Here is a 23,861-nt window from a genome sequence, read left to right on the forward strand (position 1 = left end):
AGCTGCGAGGTGGGATGTTTACACAAGCATGCAGATACACTCTAAGGTAATAGCCAATAAATATCAGGCCCGTACCCAGGATTTTTCTTGATGGGGTGCGAAACCCGCATATTAAGAAAACGTTGTCGTTTTGGGGGTCTGGTACCAAGGAATCTTAGTTTCTTTTCAGAGACTTTTCCATTGGCTAGAGATGGTCACAGTCACTGTTTGTATCTTATGATTACAAGTCATAAAGTTTACGAAGCACCTGCGGTACGGCAACCTTAAAAATGCCAAGAACCATCCATTTGTTCCAAATATGGAATATATTATTTTCCTTATATGGAAGTGACTGCAATTGACAAGAACGACAATTTTTGGCAAAATTTTCTTAGTGGACCAAATTGTTCTGGGGGGGGAATGAGCTTTCTGATAAAAATCTGACCACCCCCGAAAGAACAAAAAGGATTTGTTTATGCCTTTGCAGTATCTCAAAGGGACGTTTATTGTCGGATTTGGCTACAAAAAAACTGTCTAACTAGCTTATGCTTTTAGTTATTTCTACAAATGGCACGTCTATTGAGAACCAAAAGTGGACCTTCGACCGTTGGGGGGGGGGGGTGTACGTTCGCACCCCTGTGTCCCCCCCCCTGGGTACGGGCCTGAATATGCACCCCAGTTTAAGTAGGGCCGTTAAGGAAATTATGAAAATTGGGGCTGCTCCCCCAACTGAGGGTATAAAATGGAACACACCCTGGAACCACCCAGGGCCGTAGCAGGGGGTGGAACACTGGGGGTATACCCCGCCCCCCTTGCACACACACACACACACAATATTTTAAAAATTCATAAGGAAATTACTGCAAAGAGTACAGAAGTAACAATTTGTCCCTCGTTTTCGAAGAGCTTAAAAAAATGAGTCAAATTTCAGAGTGCTCACAAATTCAGGTCACTGGCAGTTTTTCCACTTTTAACTCAATACCTAAGATCCCCTTGTAAATCTGGGAATTATATCTGTGTTTTGATAAAACTAATTTGTTTTTTAAAATGCTCGCCAAATATTTTTACTTGTTCGCTTGACCCCTCTTATTCGGTGAGACTCGGGAGCCCTGTGGTCGATCGTCAGAATATCGCGGGCTCAGAAGAAATGGCAGCGCGTAGGTGAACAAGGAACAAGTATTACAAGTAAATTATTATTTTTTAACGATGTTTAGCCTTGAAATGGATGCATCACCACCTTTTTTTGGATAAATAATTTATAATCGCTTTTACTGTACGTTCCTTTTGAAACCACATTTGGCACATTCTCTAGTTTGAGGGTGTTTACAAAAGCTATGGCTTCGGATGCTTCGCCACTATGCTGTTGTGAATACAAAAACATCAAAGGAGAAAGAACGCATTTGTTGGCTTTGTGCTGTGATTGTGAAGATTTAGATAACGCTGTAGATCAGTGCTTAAAAGGAAAGAAAGTTCCGTTCACGAGATGTTCTGTTATTCACAATGTAATAACAGATAGACTTCGAATTCCATGGCCAAAAGGGGCAAAAAAGTTGAACATGGAATTTGTAATTCCTGTGGTGTTATTGCCAAGTTCGCTATACTTTGCGTCGCGGAATTTTATTTTTACTGTTCTTAGTCTGGTTTATCTACCACTATTTGTGTTTGTTTACTATGTGTACTCTTTGAGGACAAGAAAGCGTACATGGTTTTTCGTCAGCTGGGCCAGTACATCAGTTATTGGAATCTACGTTGTGTTTTTGATACATATCTCATCGGCTTTGCATCTCCAAAGCACAGTTTTTGTCACCTTGGGAACAATAGCAACCATTTATTTCTACTACCGTGTCATCAATTCAGAGACAAAGCTTAATCTGTTTGCGGAAGTATCTGATCAAGTAGAAAGACAAAATACTGATAATGGGAAATTGAATAATGGAGTTAAGAGTTATGAGAGACTGACATGCTGTTTCTGTACTTATGGGCCATTTCACAGGTCAAAACATTGCAGGTATGGTGGGACAATTTTTACAAGCTCTAAAATTATTTAAAAAAAGATTGTTTTAATGTATTATGTTTTATATTATTACAACATGTAAAGGCTTGTAAAGTAAGGGCATGTAGATTTACACTTGTTTAGAAAAAAATCTTTGTGGGCATCAGAGTAGCTTGGTGCAGGGGGAGGGGCTAAGTTCTTATGTTCTTGCCTTATATAAATAAGCTGCTTTGAATTTGAAGTATTATTTTCTTTCTTTAAAACACAAAGCTCATTATTTTTGCAAGGTGCATTTATTTGGCCATTTTTGGAATTTTAGTTGCACGACTCAATTTGAAGTCATGTGGGGTCTCAGTTTGATTGGTATTATACACTTACACAGATTCACACCTTATTTAGGCAAAACATTTGCTACTTATCTTCCCTGCTAGCAGAGGCCTCTTTTCTCTGTATTTCGCTGGGCCCAGCGAAATACAGAGAAAAGAGGCCTCTGCTAGTAGGGAACTACATATCCAGACATTTAGCCTCATTTTATTAGAAAAAAACATGTTAAAATACAGGAAGTCAACACTTAAAATCATATATGTATCCTTATCTGGTTGCTTGTTTGCCACCAAATTAAATTAACTTTTCATTGGCAGTTTGAGAAGTCTAGTGGCAAATATGTCTTTTTGTTCACTATATTTGAATCCTTGTATTTATCTTAAGTTTGTTAGACATTTATTTTATTTTTTGTTCTATTGATTGGTTAAACTTTAAGTCTAAATTCTAATCTCCTTTATAGGTAATAAAATATTGATTGTTCACTCTCTATATAGAATTTGTGGATACTGTGTTCCAAGATCAGACCACCATTGTGTGTGGTAAGTGTTATTATTCAACTGAATTATTTGTATAACCAAGCCAAAAGTGTTGTGATTGGTTAGCAAATTATCTCTCTTATACATCTCATTAGAGGCTGAGCCCAGCAAAAATGCTTGAGGAAAAGCATTATGACTTTGAATTTGATATTCCATGAATTCTATATGTTTATGTAGCAAAATGAATTGTTGTTCTAATATCTCTACTATTTCAGAGCTGTCAATTTTGAAACAAATCTCAAGGTCTCTCACTTATAAGAAAAATCTAAAGAAATAGGCAGCAAAAGATGACAGATTTCCCAGTTTTAGCAAAACAAATATCCAAATTTCTGCTATAAACTCACTTTTTCATTAAAAAAAAAAAATTAATGAAAAACAGACAAACAAAAACAAAATAAAAAGCAACATATTTAACAATTCAATCTAAGAAAAAAATTCTGATCTGACTATTGTTTTCCTTTAAAGGACAAATTGCTGCATTGGGCATCACAACCAAGGGAAATTCCTTTTGGCTATCCTATCATTTGTTATGACTGGGGGATGGGGAATACACCTATCACTGTCCACCATATGCAAGCCGGTCACTAACGCATGGTATAGGGACTGCTCAGAGGTCTACAAAGAGCCTGGGTAACTGGCACTTAATGACTATCACAATTGTGGCAGAAAAGGGCGATTATTATTGAAAGTGCTGACCCTTAATTCCAATTTGATGAAATTGCATTGTCTGAGCACATTCTAGGCTTCCCAGATTTCAATTTTTTTTTACTTACCTGAATGTACAGAATTCTCAACTTTTAGAATACCCCTCCCATCTCGAGCCCACAAGAAATACTGTACTGTTCAAAGCCATCTGAAGGAAAAATTTGCTAATGCTTTCTCTGTATCATAATACTTGTTATCATTATGAATTAGAAGGAAATTATCATGAAGTAAATGTTTTGGGCACATTCTGAGCTTCCTAAATTTAAAAATGTTAGACTAACCTGAAGCCCCTACAAAGTGCTAACGCTAGCTCTGTTTCAGTATGTAACTCATTGTTTTAATGATACAAATAACAGAGTGCCATTCTAATTTGGAAAATGCCATTCTAATCTGGAATGTTTGAGCAGGGGTTTGGAGCTTACACAGCTGCCTAGCCTCCACCTATCACAGTGATCAGAAAATATTTGCAATAAAACTCCTGTAGGTGTGTTCATTTCCGGCCAATGAGAAGCGTCATGATTTCCTGACTACAATGGGCTGACCAACCTGTGTGTAGGGATCTTTTTATTGAGCTATCAACAGAAGGAGTCAAGTTACTGATAAGAACTGATAAGCATGAACCTCAAGGTCACAGGCTATTAGCTAAAGGCTGTGGGGTGATGTTGTTTTTTGCAGCTAATCATGTTCTTGGGGTTGTAGAATAATCTACTGGTTTGTGATGAAACAATTGAGTAGCAAAAATAACAATAACAGCAGATGACCTACTTTTAGAAACAGCTGCAAGTCTTTGGTTAACAGTGGACAAAAATTGAATAGATAAAAAAATTAACTTTTTCCTTAATCTATTGTACTTTATATCGTTTGTACAACTGATTGTATGGTTTTCTTTTCAGGGCTGCTCTGATGTTTGTCTGTACATTCTACGGTGTGGTGTTTGTCTTGGCAATGTCCATGCTACTTGCTCAACAGCTGGTTTTCATCAGCCTTAATATCACAGGAGATGAATGGCGGCGTTCACCAAGAAGCAAGAGTCTTCTTCAAGTACTCAGAACTAACCCCCACTACAAAGGGTTTCTGCAGAACTGGAAAGATTTTCTGTTTTTAAAGAGAGACAAAGGATTAAAGGCTAGATATGAGTTAGTTTAGGGTGGGAACTTTTTATTGTTCCAGAGCTTGGGGGAAACAGCTTTGGATGAAGGGGGAGGGGGTAATCACAGAATTAAATCCCCCCCCCCACCGCCTTTTTAGCATGGATCAGATGGCAGGGGTAACAGGTAATTAGAAAAGCTTATAGAGTAGTATATTAAATACATTACATAAATGCCCTTTATTAATTTACAATAAATTTAGTCAATGGGAACCCAAAGTGTTGTGACCAGAAGAAGGAAGTATCAGTGAAAGAGTAGAAAGATACATCTTTTTTGGCTCTTTCTCTACACTGCATCACGCTTTCATGTTGGGTCTCTAAGAACGAAGACTTGTGGTGTTTTTTTTCTCTCATTGAGCAACTACAATTTAAAAATAAGTGGGAAAATGAATTGGATAGTATCATTAACGGTTAAAATAAGGATAAGCCACACCCCTTTTGCATGTCTGGAGATCCAGCAGTCTTGTGCGTAACCCTTCTGTCAAGAGAGAGATTTACTTTAGTGAATTAAAATTGCTTATTTATGACACGGTATTTTCGAGAATAAATTTTTCTTACTGAAGTCTTTTTACTCGTGCCCGCAAACTTTACCCTGCCCTGCCCTCCCCTCCGTAACCATTTATGCCTAACCAAGTTGAGGTAGGCACGTGCATCGTCTAACTAGAATGTGTTGCGCTGTCAACACAGCGATGGCGCGAATGTGTGAAGGGAAGGCATGACTGAACGCTCTGCGGTAAAATCCTAATACTACCCCTAATCATGGGGAAAACACTACTGGAATGCTACCAGATACTCGGGCTAAATGTTGATGCCACCCAGGGTAAGTTCTAGTTTCCTTTTGACAGCTTTCCGGGGGATTTTGAGAGGTTTTATGAGTGGTGTTTGGGTGGGACGTGTCGACGGGTTTACTTGCTGGACGTTTCGAGTCTCCTTTGCGAAATCTCCTCTCGTCCACAGCCTTAAAATTGACAAAAAGACGTGGTAATTTATGCTCCTGACTTGAAGAAGAGAAAAGTTCTGAGAAAAGTATGTACCTGAGAATTCCGGCATTTAGAGTTCATGTCAGGTCAAATGCCCTCGTTGAGACAATCAAGAGAGAGAAATCATTTTCGTTTCGTTTCGGTTTATCTAGCAATTAACAAAGGGGCTTTATTTACATTTTCAAATTGTTGTTTAGCGATTAATGAAAGTTTTTTTATGCTTTGTTTACATACAAGATGAAGTGAAAAAGACCTACAAAAAGCTTGCTCTGGAATGCCACCCTGATAAGGTACGTATAACAAGCAGCCTTATATGAATTACACTTTGATAGTTTATCTCTCTCTTGATATTGCTTTGTACAGACAACCAATATGCATTAACCTTTTTTTTATTTTTGTTGAGCATCAGAAACCTGATGACCCCGATGCCACTTCACGATTCCAGCAATTTGGTCATGCCTACCATAGGATTAAATCAGGTATTGTCTATATACATACGTTAGGACTCGTGAGGCAGACGCCCTATAACACACTTTTAAATGTCCCCATAGTGTCCCCCTTGTGATTGTCTATGGATAATCAATCATAGGTGACACCTCCATTTTATGGACTCATTTTTTTTATTCCATGGATGTCGTTCATAGGGGTTAATTATGTTGTCAGAAGAGAATAAATTGCCATCACTATTCCTGTGTGAATAGCATCACCCTGCCCATCTAAATGAAGTCTTAAGAAAGTTCGCCAATTCATAACTACGAGGATTCTAATGTGCACTGAAACAATATTTGCAATGCTGGTTGGCTAGGGAAGCTCATGACAATCAGGACGTTTCTCACATCCACTTTGGTTTACTTCACAAAACTGTCAAGGTGGCCACAATAGCGCGCGTCAAAACTTGAGGGACAATGAATTGTAATGTAACGTACTGGATGGCGTGACACTTCCCAGATCCGGGTAGTGATTCTAATTGGTCGAAGCGTTTCGGCTGTGTCGCGTGGTTGTTTATCCTTTAGTTTTCAAGATGGTTGTTGAGTGTGAGATCGGTAAGATTTAAAACTTCTAAAGGAATTAGTTTTGACTTGTTGTAAAAAGTGTTAAGTGGATGATTTATATGAAAACCAGCTCAACACACTTTTGATTTTAGACGTAGGCATTCTTGAGCCGTAAGTGAGCAGTTCCCTATTTTGCATCTTGACCATTGACGATGTGTCCTTGATGAATTCTAAACATAAAACGCACAAGCCACAAGATATATTTTGAGATGAAAGGCGACATGTTTTCCCTGAAGACTCACAAGGCAAGCCAAGTTGATCTTTTGTGCATTAAAGGCTTTTATTCATCCCTTCCCTTTTTTAAAATTACGAAAGCAAGTCTTGCATTGATACGAAGAGTTCTTTATGACGTCCATGTTATATGGTAGTTGCTTGATCAAACGGTGGCAATCTTTCGCACTTTGGGAACAATTTCCCACTTTGTATCTTGATGAAGCATCGTCGATGTATTTAAAGCACAAAATACAAACAAAACAAACTCATTGATATTAAAATATATTCAATCCTTATCAAAATAAAAGTGGAGGTTTCTTGTGAATAAGGCGGTAAAAACAAATGTGTGATGATGTGTGCTGTCTTAATACGCGCCGACCAATCAGAATAACTACCCGGATCTGGGCAGTGTCATGCCATCCAATTTGTTACATTCCAATTCGTTGCTCAGACTCTCGCTCAAGTTTCCTTTAGATTTTAGGTGGGGGTCTGTTAACTCAGGCTATATGAAATGCCTCTGTAATCTACAGGGTGTAAATAAGCTTCCGCGCTCACAATCTTGACTCAGTTAGCCATATCACCTGAGGTGAACAAAAATGACTTTATGCACACCATCCCAGAGAGGAGAGTATAAAACTATTTGCACAATGATCCCTTTTTATTTTGTTCCTTTAGCCCATGAAAAAGATTATAAAGATGATGGTGGCAATGATGATGGATTTGACTGGAAAATGGTACACCTTTGACATTTTTTTAGCGAATACTTTTTTATCCAAAGCAAAAATTTCAATTTTTATGTTTATAACTTTTTATTCAGTTCTTCGCAGCCATGTTCAGTGATGAGCTGTACTCTCGTCGAGGTACTGTATGTATGCTGGCATGCATTCTTAACTCAATGTTTGTACCTGTTTTGTCTATACTATAGGGTCCATAGTTGTTTACGTTTGAATCATTTGTATTGCTGACCATTTTTACTCATAGGGACTGCAACTACATACTGCTTAAAACATCTACAAAATTACCCTTTTTTCCCAGATGTAAACCTTCAATCTCGTGTTGACTTACCCTACCTTTACAGACAATCTTTTTTTTTTTTTAATTCACAGTAGCCTTTCCAGTCGTACCGTTTGTCATTGACCACCTCACTGTTGTGTCTGTAAGGCGCTTTTCATACAAGGCCCTGACCTTATTGAATCCAGTGTATCATTTAGGTCCTGTATTTGTGTACTATTGAACCAGTCTCTAATTTGGACCACCCTACTGTATAGGGCCCTGTCGTTGCGAGAGGTGTGGCAGGGAGTACATGGTGGATGATGATGATGATGATTCATTGAGCTCTTCTAGCGAGGTCAGTTATACTGTAATTGACTTTTCCGTGCCTTCTCTCACATTAACCACTACCCCTAAGGGTATAGAATAGTTATTTACTAGCTTTCCAATCATGTAAGTCTGCCCTAACTATCCCTTCAAAAAATAAAATTGGCCAAACCCAGTGTTTTTCACATGATCTCCATGTTGATGTGATCTCTTTGGTTTCTTTATCAGACTGAAAACTGCGAAGACAACTCCTTCACTGAGGAAGAGGTAGAATTCCTGGCACACACTTCACCTTAGTCCCATCCTTTTTTCTGCTAACTCCATTTTGCAGATTCATCTGATTCAATTAACTGTTTTAGCTGTTTTGTCTGCAGTTTAAGAGCACATTTTTCAACTGAAAGGTCTCCATGCTTTCCATTCCTCAAACATGTCTGTTGCCATAATGTTTTTATTTCCTGTTTTCAAGATGGCCCAGTTCAGGAAGTTTGACTCTTTGAAAGAGCAGCGAGAATTTAACAAGCAGCTGTATTGTGCTGTAAGTGTGTTTTTTACGTTGTAGAAAAAAATGAACTTACTGAAAAGTTTGGCATGTTATTACCGTAGCCAAAAAAGTCAACAAAGCCTTCAAAGGAATCTAAAGTCTTGAAGGTAGATCCTATTTATAGCTCAAATGTAAAATGATGGTCTTTTTTTTGTTGCTTTGTTTTCTATCATGTACTAATAAAATAATGTGTTACAGCCAAAAGCCAAGTCTGCAAAGCAGTTAAAAGCAGAACAGTGGAGAAGACAGAAGGTTAGAAAATTTCCCAACAATTATACACAGAATGCATAGTCCAGTTAAATGCTGTTAAGGTAATTTCTTAGGATTGCACGGTGCACCGCTTCTGCGCATAGTGGCACTCATTGTTTGTTAGAATTTTCCGGTATAAAAGTGCCCGCGCAAGCCACAGTTGCATAAGTAAACGAAACAAAAGGTGCATGTTTTTGACTTAAGACCACTATGCTCAAATAGTTAAATATATACAGAAAACGATATACTGAAAGAAGAAAAAAAGTTGGATAGTAGAAGTTTGTTTATTTCCATAAAAAATACTTCAAAATGGTGCTTTTACGGTATGAAAGTGGCAAAAACAGTGTCTTTTAGTGCGATCTCTTAAAATGTGATTGGTTTTGAATGTCAGCTACTACGGGTTTTTGGTTAGGAAATCGGATTTTGGCAGCTTGACAAACAGAACTTAATTTTCTAAAGACTATAGGCACTCTTTTTGAAAACTAAGAGTTTTTCCTCATGCGATCAGTAAAAACATGTCAACTCTATGCCCCTTTGTTGTGAAAACGATGTTGGTACACCCATATTTTATTACATTTTTTTAAAGCCCTTAACTTCAATATTGTTTATACCACGTTTTTTTAAAATATCTGGATAGTAGAACTATTTCAAGGGAATTAATTTAATAAGTGTACTTACATACATAATAGATAAGTTTACAATGAAATCTTATTTGTACATACTTACAGATAGTATAGTTCTTTTGAACATTAGTAGTTACATACTGCATAGTTTAAACCATGTATTTTTGTGGTAAAATTTAAACTTGCTTTATACCAGTTGATGGTGTGAAAGGAAAATAGTAGGCATTCAACCAGCGTGGTGATATTATGGGCAAATTAATAGGCATAGATTTGCTTTTAGCATTTTCATGTGTTCTGTTATGATAGATAATAGACACAAACATTTTTTTGTTATAAATTTTGTAGAAGGTTTCAACAGTTCTTAATCATTTCTAGGAAATCTCCAACATTGCCGAGGAGATTGAAATGAAAAAGAAGACAGATGAGAAAAAGGTAAAGAAGAACATTAGGCTTTATCATGTTTCCTTGACCAACAATAATAATATTAAAATTTGCCTATTCGGTTTTCAGCTGGCCAAAGCTGAAAAGCAAACCACTAATTCACATATTGATGACGGTGTTATCAGGTATGAGATTTGGATCTTTAAATGTTTCAAAATGTAACTTTAAAAAAGGAAATCTTGTTCTATCTTTTAATATTAAGTCCATGTATTAATATTGTAATACAACCTCATTCTTCCTGGCACTCTGTCATACCCGATGTCCATTGTGGCTGGTTAGAGCTTTGATAGGAGACATTCGCCAGGCTTTCATTGGCCAGAAGTCAACAAGTTTACAGCTGTTTTAAAGTACAGTATGTCCATTGTAGCTGGTTAGAGCTTTGATAGGAGACATTCCCCAGAAGTCAACAAGTTTACAGCTGTTTTAATGTACAGTATTGCAAATACTTTTCTAACAACTTAGGATGCTTGGTAGCAATGTAAACTCCAAGATAATTCTCAAATTTTCCAGATTGGAATAACATTATCCTTATTAAAATGGCACTCTGTTCAATATTGTGAAATTATTTGCTTTTATAGAGCTTCCGGTTTGGATATTGGTATCAAGCAGACATCAGATAACAACAAACCACAGCATAACCAAAAGAACACTTCAAAGAAGAAGAAAAAGGTAAGAAATCATAATATCATAACATACAATACATTGTGTAGCATAACATACAGAACAGGCAGAGATTTTGTATTGAGCATGCGCTTGACCACTGGCCATTTGTCATAAATCACGACGTCTACAATGATTGCGATAAACTTATTTGCAATTCATACTTACAGCCTCTTATATTTTTCTAGTGCTTATTGATAACAAAAGGATATTTTTCTAGTGCTTATTGATAACAAAAGGTATATCATATGAGGCAAAAAGTAAACATTTATATGAATAGCAATAATATAGCAATAGTATAGATCCTAAAAGATATTACAGGAATTATAAAGCCAAGGTCAGGGCCATTGTAAATCATCTCAAACGGTAAACATTTTTACGTTAAAATCGTACATTCGAAACACGAACAATGCCAAGTATGATAATGAAGCTCACATCTAGGAGCCTGGAGCATGCGCAATGCATATTCTCTGCATGTTAACATACAGTTTTTCATGTCTTGGCTGAGAATTCACCAGGAGTTTGCAGTTATATTGTGAGTAAATCTGGTAAAATCAGTGGCTTTTCCTGACTTTGATTGTAAAATGCAGAATACATTGTATCATATACTGACCATCACTAACATCTTGAAAAAGCCAACTCTATGGCTTCATGTAAACGGATTTTACGTATATCAGTCACCAAAAGGGCTAATTCAAGTGCATGGTATTTGATAGAGAAGGAAGCGCTCACATACCAAAGGTGTGCGATAGAACTTTGACGGCTTTTAAAGAGATAACACGATGCAGCCCAAAATGATTTTCTAATTAGTATTTGACAATAAGCTGTCAAAAAGCGTGTTGAAAATGAGAAATCCAGGATACACTAGCGTGCTTATATAAGCTAAAAAAGAAAATTAAAATTACGGGGGGACATGTGGTCGTTACACATTTATCATTCAATTGCTCCCTTATCAATCATCCTACATCAATGGTTAACACAACAATGGAAAGAGCAACTAATGTTGATTTTAGAAACATGTAAGATTCTCGATGAACTGGCGCGAGAAAAAAATTATCGCGCTGGTTTGTTTCGACACTTTGCAAGCCATTTTCGCGTCATAATCACAATAAGGCCTACAAAATGCGATTTCTTACTCTTGCTTTGAATATTTTAAGCTCAAATCTTTTTCCTTGTAAACATTAAATATTATAACACCCTTGGAGCTAATTATTTTATAGTGAAGAGCAATATTCGGCAAAATATACGATAATTTATTCGAGTAGGGTCACTAATCCGCCGTTGAGTATTAACATCCTGCACATAGCCATTATGCCTCAGAACATTGTGTACAAATGGCTCAGGCATTATTGGCCAGCCACTTTTGATTTTTTTTTGCAGGCAATGTTGATATTATTTGTACAGGGCATATTATTTAAGGCCTGGCTAAACTAGGCGACACATCAAGCTCGACATGTAACATGTCTCCTAAATGTTTCCTAGTTTAGCTACCACCAAAAACATGTAGTGCATGTCAAATTTTATAGAGCCTGACACAAAAATGTTTCTCAACATTTATTTGTTGCTTCTACTAGATTTGGCGCATAATGTCTCTTTGGGTGGCTAGGAGACATGTTGCACGCTACATGTTGCGCTGGACATGCCGCCTAGTTTAGCCAGGCCTTTATGTTGTTTGCAGAGAAAAGACAGACATAGAAAGAAACAGGACCAAGACCCAGAACCACTTAAAGAAAAGAAAATACTGACCCAACCTACCAATCCTATTCCTTCATTGAGGCAGCCCAAAAACATTCCTTTATCCACTTCTGTGACCAGTGCCAAGTCATCTCTAGATCATTGCACAAGCTTCCAAATCAATATGCTACCCGAGCATGCTTGTTCCAGTAGCCATCCATTAACTCGACCAATTCCAAAGCCGCAAAGGCCACCACAGCCAAGTAAAAGTGGCTCAGGGTGGGCAAGAAACTCTACTCAGGTAACTGGAAAAAAAAGCTCATCCTTAGAATTTCCCCTTATACCCACTATATTTAGTCTGTTGGCCAGAGTAGGATTTACTGTATCCTGCACCCCCATTAATGTAGCTGGTCACCTTGCTAATGGCAATATTTTTTGTAAACAGTGTTGGACCATCAGAGATATTTGGCCCTAAAATCTTTTATTTTAGCCTTTTTGAAAATCGGTTGCCATATTGGTTTTTATTGACATGTCTAAGATTGATAGGCATTGACCACACCATGCTAAAACCCTGGCAGAAAAACTACAAATGAGCCAAATATATATTTTTAAAATGACTCATTGAAAGCAGTAGATAGGAGCTCTGCTTGTTTTTAGTAGTATGTTTTTTTTTTACTGATTTTCACTGATTTAAGTAAGGGGGGCCGTCAACTCATCCGCATTAAAATTGATTTTCCTTAGTTTTGGAATGGAGTAGTTTAGGTTGATGCCTCGATCTGGCAAAGTTTTGTCAAAATTGTCAAGATGGCATATGTGCCTGCCTTGTGGTCTTGTGGATGCACTTTCATGGTTGTTTTTGGAACTGGCCCAAAGGAGAGCAGTCTTCCAAAGAGATTGCTTGACTGTACTTTATTTATTTCTTATGTAAAAGTAAAACAAGGAGTCACTTGTGCCTATATTTAAGGTAGATACTACTGTATTTAGAAGAATTATAACTTTGATTTTATTATATGAAATAAACAATTTGTATCTTTGACAGGTAAAATACCAGTAAATACCTTAATATGTGGCAATATTTTTGTGTAAACTGCCTATAAATGTTGCTTTAACCCATTGACTCCTGGCTTTTTTGGAACTGAATTTACAAAAAACAGACTGAAAACAGATACCTCCCCCCTATTCTGAGTTTTATACAGCCCGTCAAAGTCAAACACAGCTGCACCTAGTCAGCGGTATCCAAGCTTTCCAACAGTGCTTTGCGGTCCCACTTTTAATCCCTCGTCGTTGTGCTGAAGCCAGCACAAGTTAATGGTTGCTTGTATTTTTCATCAAAAATACAGCTATGAGCATATTAGGAGAGTGTCTCAGGACACCATGAAGTCTTTTGGGGCATAATTGAGTGCTTTGCTTATGGATATTTGCAAGCAAAGGTGGATTCATGATGATTTTTTCTTGTTTGGCTTTGCCTGGATGAGAAAATAATTTTCTAATGAATCACCACAGCTCTCCTAAATGCTGTCTTTTCTGAAACCAAATTGATTCCAAAATTGTTTACACTGCTATTCTGGGTCTGTATGACCTAGAATTGATTTGTTTGGCTTCGGGGTGAAAAGACTTATAAAAAACCATCTGACTTTGGGGAGAGGAGTGTTGACTGGCCCTCCCCTCGTGAATTTTCCCCTGGATCTCCCAGAATGCTTTGCAATACGTAAAGATATTTTCGTGGTTGTCAATCCTTCAAGGAATGGACATTGTGTTTTGAGGCCAAGGAAATGTACCTGGAGGATCAGAATAAAGGTATCTATTTGTGTCTTGAGCTGTGTTTGCTGATCTCTCTCCCTTGTGTGGTATTTTGAGCGTTTTATTGAGAGGGGTGATTCTGCTTTTCTCTCCTTGTTCGATTTGAGATTTGTCAAAGAACCTGTGCTATTATTTGGCTTAAGAGTAGATGCCAACACCTTGGTTGGATGCATATCTGCAAGACCATTTATCCCTTAGACTGATGCCTGAGTATCTTCATCTTGTTGTGTTTATTTTGAATTTATGAATTTTTTGGGTTGTGGGTACTTCCCAAAGCCGGTACAGGCCGGTTGAGGGGTCAATGTGTTAAGATAATAGGAACATCTTTTTTCAGATGAGGCCACCTCAAAGTAATGTCTGGCAACAGCGTCAACAAAGTCAGTATGAGATGCAACAGCTTCAACCTTCCACAGAGGAGGAAGAGCTCCGCCAACTAGAGATTGCTATTCAGATGAGCAAGCGACAGGCTGAGATTGAGGAAAGTAGCAGGTACAATGGCATAAATTGCCCCCTTTTTTAGTTGAGGAAATGATTAACATAAGAAATAACTGCCTTAAGTACATATTAGAATGGATGAAAAAAAATATCCCCAGAATGTTTCTACATTGTTTTGAGAGGATATGGCCCATCAAGTCAAATGTGATAAGTGGTAAAATATGTACAGAATGTTTCTTTCAGTCAAACAACTGATTTTCAAATTTTCATATAGGAGCCAGTTTAACAAGGTTGTTGAGGTCAAAAGCATTCCAAACACTCCATTTTCCAAGCATTATATTTTCATTGTTCTCAGTGATACAATGGCCTGTGAACATTTGGTGTTTTACCCAGTTTCAGCGGTACCTCAGCTTCCTACTGTCCTATCCAGAGTGTCCACAACTGGGTTACTTCCTTAACTCCAGCCCTTGTTCTGTATTGTAATCCCCTAGTTGAATATTCTTGAGCTTCAGTTTTATTGAGATTTCATGGCTCATCATGTATTATTCCCATTTTTCGCTCATTCACTGACCCACTTTCCTAACCAGGGTGTTCCATTTGGGTCACCTCTTTCCCAAATTTTAGCCATTATTACTTTTTTAATCATCTAGCTCAATCTTCTTGAGTGTATATACTTTACCTGGTACATTGTTCACATTTTGCTTCTTATCACCCACACACCCTGCATACCTATATTGTACCACTCTGGTTGTCAATAGCTGGGTCACCCAATTACCACTTTTAGCCAATCTAACTTCTTTCAATTCCTGTTGATGGCTCAATATGTTCCATTGTCTTTCAGGCTTCTCACTGCCTTGGAGGAAGAGCTACTTAGGAAGCAAAAACTTCAGCAACAGCAGTGGAACACTACTGTGTCTGGACAAGAAATGTTAGGTGCTAACACCTTAGATCCCATCAGTACATCATCCAGAATCACTAGTCCAGACATTCCATTGCAGCATGAAAGCTGTGAAGAAATGACATCTAAAGAACTGCTTGAAGTCATGGAGCACAAAACAGTGTTGAGAGAAGAAAACAGTGCTGAAGCTCAAGGTGACTGGGTTCAAGTTCCCTTAAATAAGACTAAGTCCGAGAGCTGCTCAGTTGGCTTTCAAAATCAGGCATTTTTGGTCCTCTCTTCCTCAGACATGGAAAACAGAGACATGTCTGTCGAGAATGTATCTCAAGAACAACATTTGAGTCAGAGTGCACCAGACTTACACAAAAGAAAGAGTTTTGATATTGGAGCAGTCAGGCTGAATAACTCTGACTCAGCGATTTTTCATATCAAAGAACCATTAAACATGTGTCCTTATGGCCGGAACTGTTGTCTTGGCAAGACATGCACCTTCTCTCATCCGCCACCTATCAAAAAAGTTTCTCCTCTTAAAACAAAACCCACCATCCTTTCTTCTAATGCTCCAAGAAATGTCGCCAACAAAGTGATAGGCACTGGCTCAGGACCAGTCCAATCCCAGGAAGAAACGAGGGTCAATGATGATGAAACAACTCCTGGACATTCCAGACAACACAACTCCTCAGAGTGGGATGGAATTGATGTAGTGGCCTGTAATTCAAATAGTTTGGACATTAACAAACAGACCAAGAACTTCCAGACTGGCAACACCAGCAAGACCCCTTTGAGTGTTAGATTTGCAGACTTGACCAAGTCTCAGGCAAGCCAATGCTCAGGCAAGCCAGATTCTGGTGAAACTATTTTGGCAAGCAAAAACATGGATGACTGTAAGACTGAAAGCTGTGACACAAAGTTTCCAGACAAAAAGTATACTGAACCTGATGTTACAAATGTCAGTAACAATGTCAGTAATATTCTAGAGAGTGATGACTGGGATACAGAGCTTGACTCAGATCAACAAGATGATGCCAGAAACACAGTGTGCCAGGCAGGCCAGAAATACCAACCAGAGATTTGGGAGACCATGGGTATTTCTGGAAAATTATTGGGTCCAGACACTAACCACTCATCTTTAGGGCAAGCTGGAAATGTTACACCTAAATATAAGCAACCAACAGACATACCACAGCACAACCAACAGGCATCATTTTTATACCCTCAACTCATTACTGGAAGTGGAGCAGATGTTCCTGGTGTAGCTTGTGCCAGTCAAGGTTACCCATTCTCTGGCACAAGAATGCCACACCAGGCAAATTGGCCAACACAGCAAGGTACCAAGGCAGTTCCATCTTCAATGCCCAGTCTCCCTTCAATGCCTGGTCCTGCCTTCCAGGTTCCACAACTTGCTGGTATGGTTATTCCAGGGTTTACTGGTTTACCAGAGCTACCTTTTCTTGGTTTCCTTGGTATGCCGCCATTGCAGAACACAAACTTTGGTACCAAGAACAGTTTGCCACCCACACTAGCTGCTCAGAGTAGCAACATACAGAACATTACAAATGCTCAAAACAAGCAATTTGACCAAACCTTGAAAGGTTTACCATCAACCACTTCCATCAGCACTTCCATTGCTACAGGGATTCCTTCAGAGTTCTGTGACACTAAAGCACAAAAAGAGCCCATGATAGATAACGTACCACCATACACATATTCCAGTCTTCCTATGGATGGTACAAGTCCAGTGCTGTCACCACTTGCATTACAAATGTATTACCAGACATTACTTCAGATGCAGATGGAAGCATTAAAAGTGAATATTCCAGCTGTACCCAGTATTCCAGGGATTCTGCCAAGCACAGCAATCAATCTCAATGCAACTATGATGGGAGCAAGAGGTGTGGGTGATGGTACAGGTAAAGGTAACTCTGTCAAGGTGTGGGTGATGGTATAGGTAAAGGTAACTCTGTCAAGGTGTGGGTGATGGTACAGGTAAAGGTAACTCTGTCAAGGTGTGGGTGATGGTACAGGCAAAGGTAACTCTGTCAAGGTGTGGGTGATGGTACAGGCAAAGGTAACTCTGTCAAGGTGTGGGTGATGGTACAGGTAAAGGTAACTCTGTCAAGGTGTGGGTGATGGTACAGGTAAAGGTAACTCTGTCAAGGTGTGGGCGATGGTACAGGTAAAGGTAACTCTGTCAAGGTGTGGGCGATGGTACAGGTAAAGGTAACTCTGTCAAGGTTTGGGTGATGGTACAGGTAAAGGTAACTCTGTCAAGGTGTTGATTATAATGGATAGAATGATATTTTAATAGGCACTAAACAAAGGCACTAGCTTTTAGATTAAAACTTGCATTTACAAATGGGACCAATGTTTTTGTCGTTGTATACAAAATCGGTGAGGTATTTTTATAGGCATTATAAGAGGGGGCTCCTAATATGCAAAAGCGAGCTCTACAACTGTATTTGGAATATTTCTAATACTATTTCTTTTGTATTGCCCTTTCCATATTTCTATGAATGATTTATCTTAATGTGTCACAATTAAATGCCAGTTGACCTTTTGTTCAAAAGGTCAAAATCCTATTTCCAATGCCAAGGCAGAAGGAGCTTCTGCACAAGACGTCAGGAGACCAACCTCAGGTAAGGGGGTGTTATCGTTGCATTTACAATTATTTAGGTTGGGTTGTTTTATAGTCAATGCAAACTTTTTGACAAAGATTCAGTGAAAAAATATGGTGTGAGCATCTTGATGATCCTATCGATGTCAGGACATTATCCAATGTATGCAGAAGGTATATTACCTGCTATTTTACCCAGGGCGTCATGGAGTTCGGGCACACAGGGAGCGCGCAAGAAAGAAAGAGCACTGTAAAACCCATTTCTAAAAACTAAATCAAACTCGCTCTTTGATTGGTCTAATTGTCTGAATGGGTTGCACGAGCAGGGAGAAACTTTGGCACAATATCTGGTCATGTCAGCTCCATTATGAAATAGCAGGTAATATACCTTCTGCGTACATTGGAATGGCCTGACATCGATAGGATCATCAAAGAGTGGTAGAAATGAACGATTTTGTGCATCATTGCCATACGAAATATTGTATACAGCAAAAACGTCCTAGTACTTCTAGTCTGTGACGAGGCTCATACTCATTTCTAATGCGCTTGATTTCTCGATAGAAATTATTTTGTACATCAAAGGTTAATTAAATAAAGACTTCAAATAACAATTTCCAGCAAGTAAAAGTGTTTTGATCGACACAACCTTTATAACTAGGATTTCAAAATGTGCCAATGTTCTCCAAAGCATTTATTTGTCATGCTTGTTGGCTAAGCTGTTGATGCCAATATAGATAGCATGTTTCTTGCATCCTGATACTGAAATGTGTGTCCATCCATAAAAAATGCATATGTATTGGAGCAGCAAAGAATATTTAACATTTATTTTACTTGTCTCAAATGTTTTGACCCAATCAATGCCATTATCCTAACCAGTCAATTTTCTGACTGCACATAATCCCTTCACAGGCATTGTTAAAGCTTTTAGCTTGCTTGTAAAGTAAACAATATTCTTTTTCTTAACAATACTTTATCTCTTTCTCAATTCAGTGCCCCGTGCATTAGCCTGTGCAGAGATCAGGGACAGATAGCAAGGTCACTTCTCACTGACCTGTCAACAGTTGTGTTAGCCCCTCTATCTGGATCAGAGGCAGAGACTTCTCCTCATAATACAAAGACTTTGGAGCTTCACATGCATGTTCAAGTTGTTTGTTTTGTTTTCATCATTGCAAATGTATATCGGTCCTCAATCGGGCACACGTTCAACGCAAGGAATTTCGCTGATTCAGCAAAAACAGCTGCTTGATTTACCTGTGCTTGGGTTTTCTCTAGATCTTGGGTTCTAGTGAGAACCAACCTTAACATTTTTTTGCCTTGTCTGTTGCTATGTACATAAGTTTTATACAATGTTACCGTTAAAATGTACAAATCCAAAGTGACCCAGGCCATTGCGGACAAGCAGACTCTCTGATTCTCATTGGCAGTTGCAAATCTAGACATTTTAAAAGGAGGCATGTCTATAGTAGAAACAACATGCAAATGGTAAAGGAAGGTGCTAGGAATTTTCCTCCAAAAGGGACCATTTTCACTTCGTTGTGTGCACATCCAAAATGCCACTGACTGAAATGACTGGTAGGCCACAGTTGATTTAAAATGGTGCAAGGTGGAAAAGACGAAGCTATAGAAAAAGCTGCCAGAGTACTTCTTTAGCAGAGTTTTGGCGCTAGAGTCAAATTTCCCTTTGTCCGCATCATTTTGGATCAGCTATGGCCCGCCAATCGGTCATGTTAGACGTGCACACAACATTGTGAAAATTGTCTATTATAACCATTTTAACCTCTTTGGATCGCTGTCACAGGATGACGAAACAAAACCCTATCCAGACTCACGTCTCTTAAATCTTTTACACAATTCCCTCTGCTATTTTCAAAGGTAGCAAAGCTTTGCTAAAAAATACAATGAGACTTTTTCATAGACACATCTTATTTATTGTTGACAAATCACTTACAATGCTGGACATTTTTCCTATTCCTATTTTGCTATTAAGAAAATTCAGTCAGAGTTGGAATAGTGAAATGGGTCTTATTTAATCGCCATGTGTCAAATATTGTTTGAACTTTAATTTCTGAATATGTAAATACCATAAAGGATGTAAGTACGTGTTATTGATAATGATGATTCTTTAACTATAAGTTACTGTATCAGCTCGACATGCTTTGTAAGATTTTAGATATCACACTTAGACAAATTCTGATTTAAAATATAATGAAAATCAAACTGTTTGATTTATGTAATGACTATTGTGCTCAGTTCCCCAAGAAAATAATCTAACAAGGTTTTACTAGAAGGGTGAAAAGTTGACTACATCTGAAAAAAAATATTTGGTAAAATCTCAGGGGGACCCCCTGGTTCTTCAGGGTAAAAGTGAAAGGGATGCGTGTTGGGAGATTTGAAGAATACCCTTAAGGATACCTGCACACCAACAATTGCTAATCTAAAAAAATACCCCAGAAGCAAAAACGTTACAGTGGGAACCAGAGCCTCCAGACTTCTCTTGTCCAGCGACACTTAGCTGAGCGTCTGGAGGCTCTGGTACCCAGGGTACAAAAACAGATTTTTAGGATACGTAAAAGTATCCTAATGTACAAAATATGTCTTGATGGACAAATTTTCAAATAGTTTTGTTTTGAAGTTGGACATATTAAATTGAAGGTGTTGGCTTTAGCTCTTTTCTCTGGGAGCCCCTAATAAATACCATTTCTAATAGCAAAGCCTATTTTCTCTCAGAATAAAAATACCAGAAGGCTGATTTTGTCCCCTAAATAATATGACAAGCATCCATACTAGGTAAACGTGGGAAGAACCCCCACCCCTGACAAATCATGTATAGAACAAATTACAAGCGATATGATTTTTATTACTGACAATAAAACTAAAAAATCCATGTTTTGTTTTCTCGCTTGTACTCTTTGATCATCTCAGCTGTTTATTAAATTGATCAACTAGGGTGTGCCGTGCTGTGGCAGATCAAGTGGTGGTTCCATGGGTTCAATGGAACCACCCCTTTAAACAAAAAGATGCTTTCCTCAGGAGCAGACAACTGAGGCCTTGGAGAACTTTGGCATAGACCTCATAAAAAACAACACCCTTAGATTAACATCCAATATTGCCATAGAAACACTACCCCTGCCACATGCATATTGTAGAACACCGTTTAAGCCAAATTACCCAAATTAAAATTTTTATTATGGACAGACACAAACTATTCCAACTAATTAATTACTTCCTGTGGGTTTTGTGGTCTTAAATCTGTTCTCTATATACATTGCTTAGATATAGTCCTACATAGTGCATCCATATTAAATTTTATATACAACTTCACAAAGTGTATTCACAGGAGGTTACTCTAAGTCGTCATCATCAAAAAGATCATCAAATGCTGTCAAGAAAAGAAAACAAAATAATTCCTTCAAAAAATAAAAAGATCTTGATGGTTGTAAGCCCCCCCCCCCCCCATAAAATGAATTTAACTCTAGAAAACATTGAAGTTTTCTGTTTTGTTGGCCAAATGGCAGCCTGAGTCTACCAGTGATTTGAGAGATTGTGAGGGAATACAAAATTAAGGTGGTAAGGAGAGTTGAATAAAATATAAGGGTTAAATCACATTCTTATCCAATCACATGCCCCAGGGATTACTATAGCCATACTAATCCCTGGGTTAATGCTTAACTGCTTCCTCGGAACCAGGCACTGGATGTTAAAAAAAAGGCAACTTTTGTTTCTATTTCACTTAAAATTTACCATTAAAGAAATCTCCATGTACTGCTCTCTCATTTGCAGCAAGCTCAATCAACATTCCACTGCCACCACCAGCCTACCAAGAATATGCAACAAGTTAGAGTTCATAATATAACTTGTGTGATGGTGTTGTTTTGTTCTTCTTTTAAATCTTCAAAATCTCTTATCATTTCTAAAAAAAATTTTTTCTACATTCTATTTTTTCTACATTTTATTTTTGAAATTCACCATGATTTAAGGGAACTTGATTCAATACCGAGTGACATGATGGAAAAACCTGGAAAATACACAATTCTAGATAGAGAAAGAAGACACACTTAATGGCCATCTGTACACATCGGTTCTTTTTATTAAGGGCTAATTTTCAAAAAACAAATAACCTGAGAATGAAATACACGTACTGAAACTTTGGCTTGTTATATACTTTTTCCTTGATCATCCTTGCACTATATATGGGCTCAGGGACACTTTACAAAAAGTTGCATCTATTTGAAAAAAAGTGGCAATTGATATTTTGTTTGCTATTACTCACTAAGTACAGTACTTAGAGAAATTTTCTACCAGTTATTAGATGTGAAATGAGCTTATTTGAAGTGGTAGTTATGTCAGATTTTCCCATCATGTCATACTGAGTTGAATATCTCATTTGCCACAAAACCATGTGTCACCAAAGTTGGATCAAATGGGGACTTGCGCGAAGAGATCGTGTGACCTTTTTGGGTGCCAAATTTAAAAAAAAAATCCGAAATGACAGTGCCTGTCACACCAGCAAACAACAACAAAAAAATCTTTAAGCAGAACTAAACCCTTTCCGAAAAAAAAGAATACTGGCTTTTTTCATTGGCTGAATAAGTTGCTTTTTATTGCTGTTTTTTTTTTTTTGCTGCTTAAAGCCTGAGCGCATGCTAGTTTGCCGCTCCAAAAGTCACATGATCTCTTAGGGTAGGTCCTTTATTGTGCCTCTTGATTGCACTGAGACATCACACAATATAATCACTCACGATCTTTCAACATGACTCTTAAGAGAAAGTATTTCAGAACCTGAAATTTGAACTAAGAAGTCTGCAAGGTGACATGGCTTTTGTATAAACAACGAAACCATGGCAGCAAAAGTGCCTTGTTTGCAAAGCTTCAAGTGCAAGTACTGCAAGAGATCTTCCATTCTCAAATAAGAAAAAAAGCTGTAAACCATTTTAAGAAAGCAAAATCACAGACCAAAGCCTCGTCTCCACAAGGTTGACCAAGTTGTTTCTCATTTACATAGACTTGGCATGACTTGATCCGAATTCCTTCCCCTCCCCCACCCATATCCTTATCTTACACTATTAGCCCAACTGCTATCTACTGTATGGTCTATTAAGGCTGATTCAGACAGCACAATTTAGTTGTTTGCAACCTGCCTAAGACATGTCTTAGCCCAGATTAAACAAAGATATTTGCAGTCGAGTATCGTAGCAGAGTCGTACGCTGATTTACACACTACGACTCAAGTTGTAGAGGTGTTACGGTAAGTCCCATATGACTTAGTCGTGGTTTAAATCATAATCAATACCCCCCCTGTTTTTCTACTAGTGCATCATATTTTACGGTAACACTAGCTCGGACAAGAAATTGAAAAGAGAAGAAATGCCAAACACATTTTTATACATACCTCATCCATTTCCATCCAACCCGGGTCGCCATCAGGGAACATCTCATCTTGAGCGACTGCAGACACGCCAGTAGCCCCGGGCTTCATCCTGAGCCAGAAAGAGATGCAAAATGGACAGAAATTCTTTCTAAAACGCGACGAAAACAACTACTGTCCAACTAGTTTCTTACTTTCCCAGTTTACGTGTCTTTCCCAGGCTTCCTTGCACGAGTACCACAGGTAGTCCAGTTTATATATCTTTTCCTTGCCTACACGTCTTATATAACAAAAAGATGAGAAATGCATATCGAG

At 38.1% G+C, this 23,861-nt stretch overlaps 2 protein-coding genes across 4 annotated transcripts; both read left to right on the plus strand.

The window, feature by feature from the left end:
* The first annotated feature begins 1,098 nt into the window (after window positions 1-1,098).
* On the plus strand, window positions 1,099-5,246 carry LOC5507792 (palmitoyltransferase ZDHHC23). Its single transcript, XM_032376528.2, has 4 exons — window positions 1,099-1,987; window positions 2,791-2,835; window positions 3,298-3,462; window positions 4,431-5,246. The coding sequence occupies exons 1-4, from the start codon at window positions 1,314-1,316 to the stop codon at window positions 4,681-4,683; spliced, it is 1,137 nt and encodes a 378-aa protein (XP_032232419.1). The 5' UTR covers window positions 1,099-1,313; the 3' UTR covers window positions 4,684-5,246.
* A 75-nt stretch (window positions 5,247-5,321) lies between these two features.
* Window positions 5,322-20,398, plus strand: LOC5507799. Of its 3 annotated transcripts, XM_032376526.2 has the most exons (18): window positions 5,322-5,504; window positions 5,902-5,954; window positions 6,074-6,143; window positions 7,605-7,663; window positions 7,747-7,789; window positions 8,198-8,277; window positions 8,475-8,513; window positions 8,713-8,781; window positions 8,850-8,894; window positions 8,986-9,039; window positions 10,035-10,091; window positions 10,170-10,225; window positions 10,679-10,769; window positions 12,439-12,735; window positions 14,569-14,723; window positions 15,511-17,477; window positions 18,135-18,203; window positions 19,172-20,398. In XM_032376526.2, exons 1-18 carry the CDS (start codon window positions 5,444-5,446, stop codon window positions 19,210-19,212), a joined length of 3,306 nt encoding a protein of 1,101 aa, XP_032232417.1. In that variant the 5' UTR covers window positions 5,322-5,443; the 3' UTR covers window positions 19,213-20,398. The 3 variants fall into 3 exon arrangements, with proteins under 3 accessions (XP_032232417.1, XP_032232418.1, XP_048588408.1); XM_032376527.2 differs by lacking the exon at window positions 8,850-8,894; XM_048732451.1 differs by lacking the exons at window positions 5,322-5,504; window positions 5,902-5,954; window positions 6,074-6,143; window positions 7,605-7,663; window positions 7,747-7,789 and adding an exon at window positions 8,064-8,085.
* The last annotated feature ends 3,463 nt before the right edge of the window (window positions 20,399-23,861 follow it).

This window comes from Nematostella vectensis, chromosome 9, assembly GCF_932526225.1.
Source record: "Nematostella vectensis chromosome 9, jaNemVect1.1, whole genome shotgun sequence".
In the NCBI taxonomy this organism is placed as follows: Eukaryota; Metazoa; Cnidaria; class Anthozoa; order Actiniaria; family Edwardsiidae; genus Nematostella; species Nematostella vectensis.

Excerpts from the sequence above, each read along its gene's own strand:
- LOC5507799 (XM_032376526.2), top strand. The coding sequence starts at position 5,444 with ATGGGGAAAACACTACTGGAATGCTACCAGATACTCGGGCTAAATGTT. Across the intron at positions 6,144-7,604 it reads CTACCATAGGATTAAATCAG|CCCATGAAAAAGATTATAAA; the intron begins GTATTGTCTATA and ends TTGTTCCTTTAG. Across the intron at positions 10,092-10,169 it reads AGAAGACAGATGAGAAAAAG|CTGGCCAAAGCTGAAAAGCA; the intron begins GTAAAGAAGAAC and ends TTCGGTTTTCAG.
- LOC5507792 (XM_032376528.2), top strand. The coding sequence starts at position 1,314 with ATGGCTTCGGATGCTTCGCCACTATGCTGTTGTGAATACAAAAACATC. Across the intron at positions 1,988-2,790 it reads CACAGGTCAAAACATTGCAG|AATTTGTGGATACTGTGTTC; the intron begins GTATGGTGGGAC and ends CTCTCTATATAG. Across the intron at positions 2,836-3,297 it reads TCAGACCACCATTGTGTGTG|GACAAATTGCTGCATTGGGC; the intron begins GTAAGTGTTATT and ends TTTCCTTTAAAG.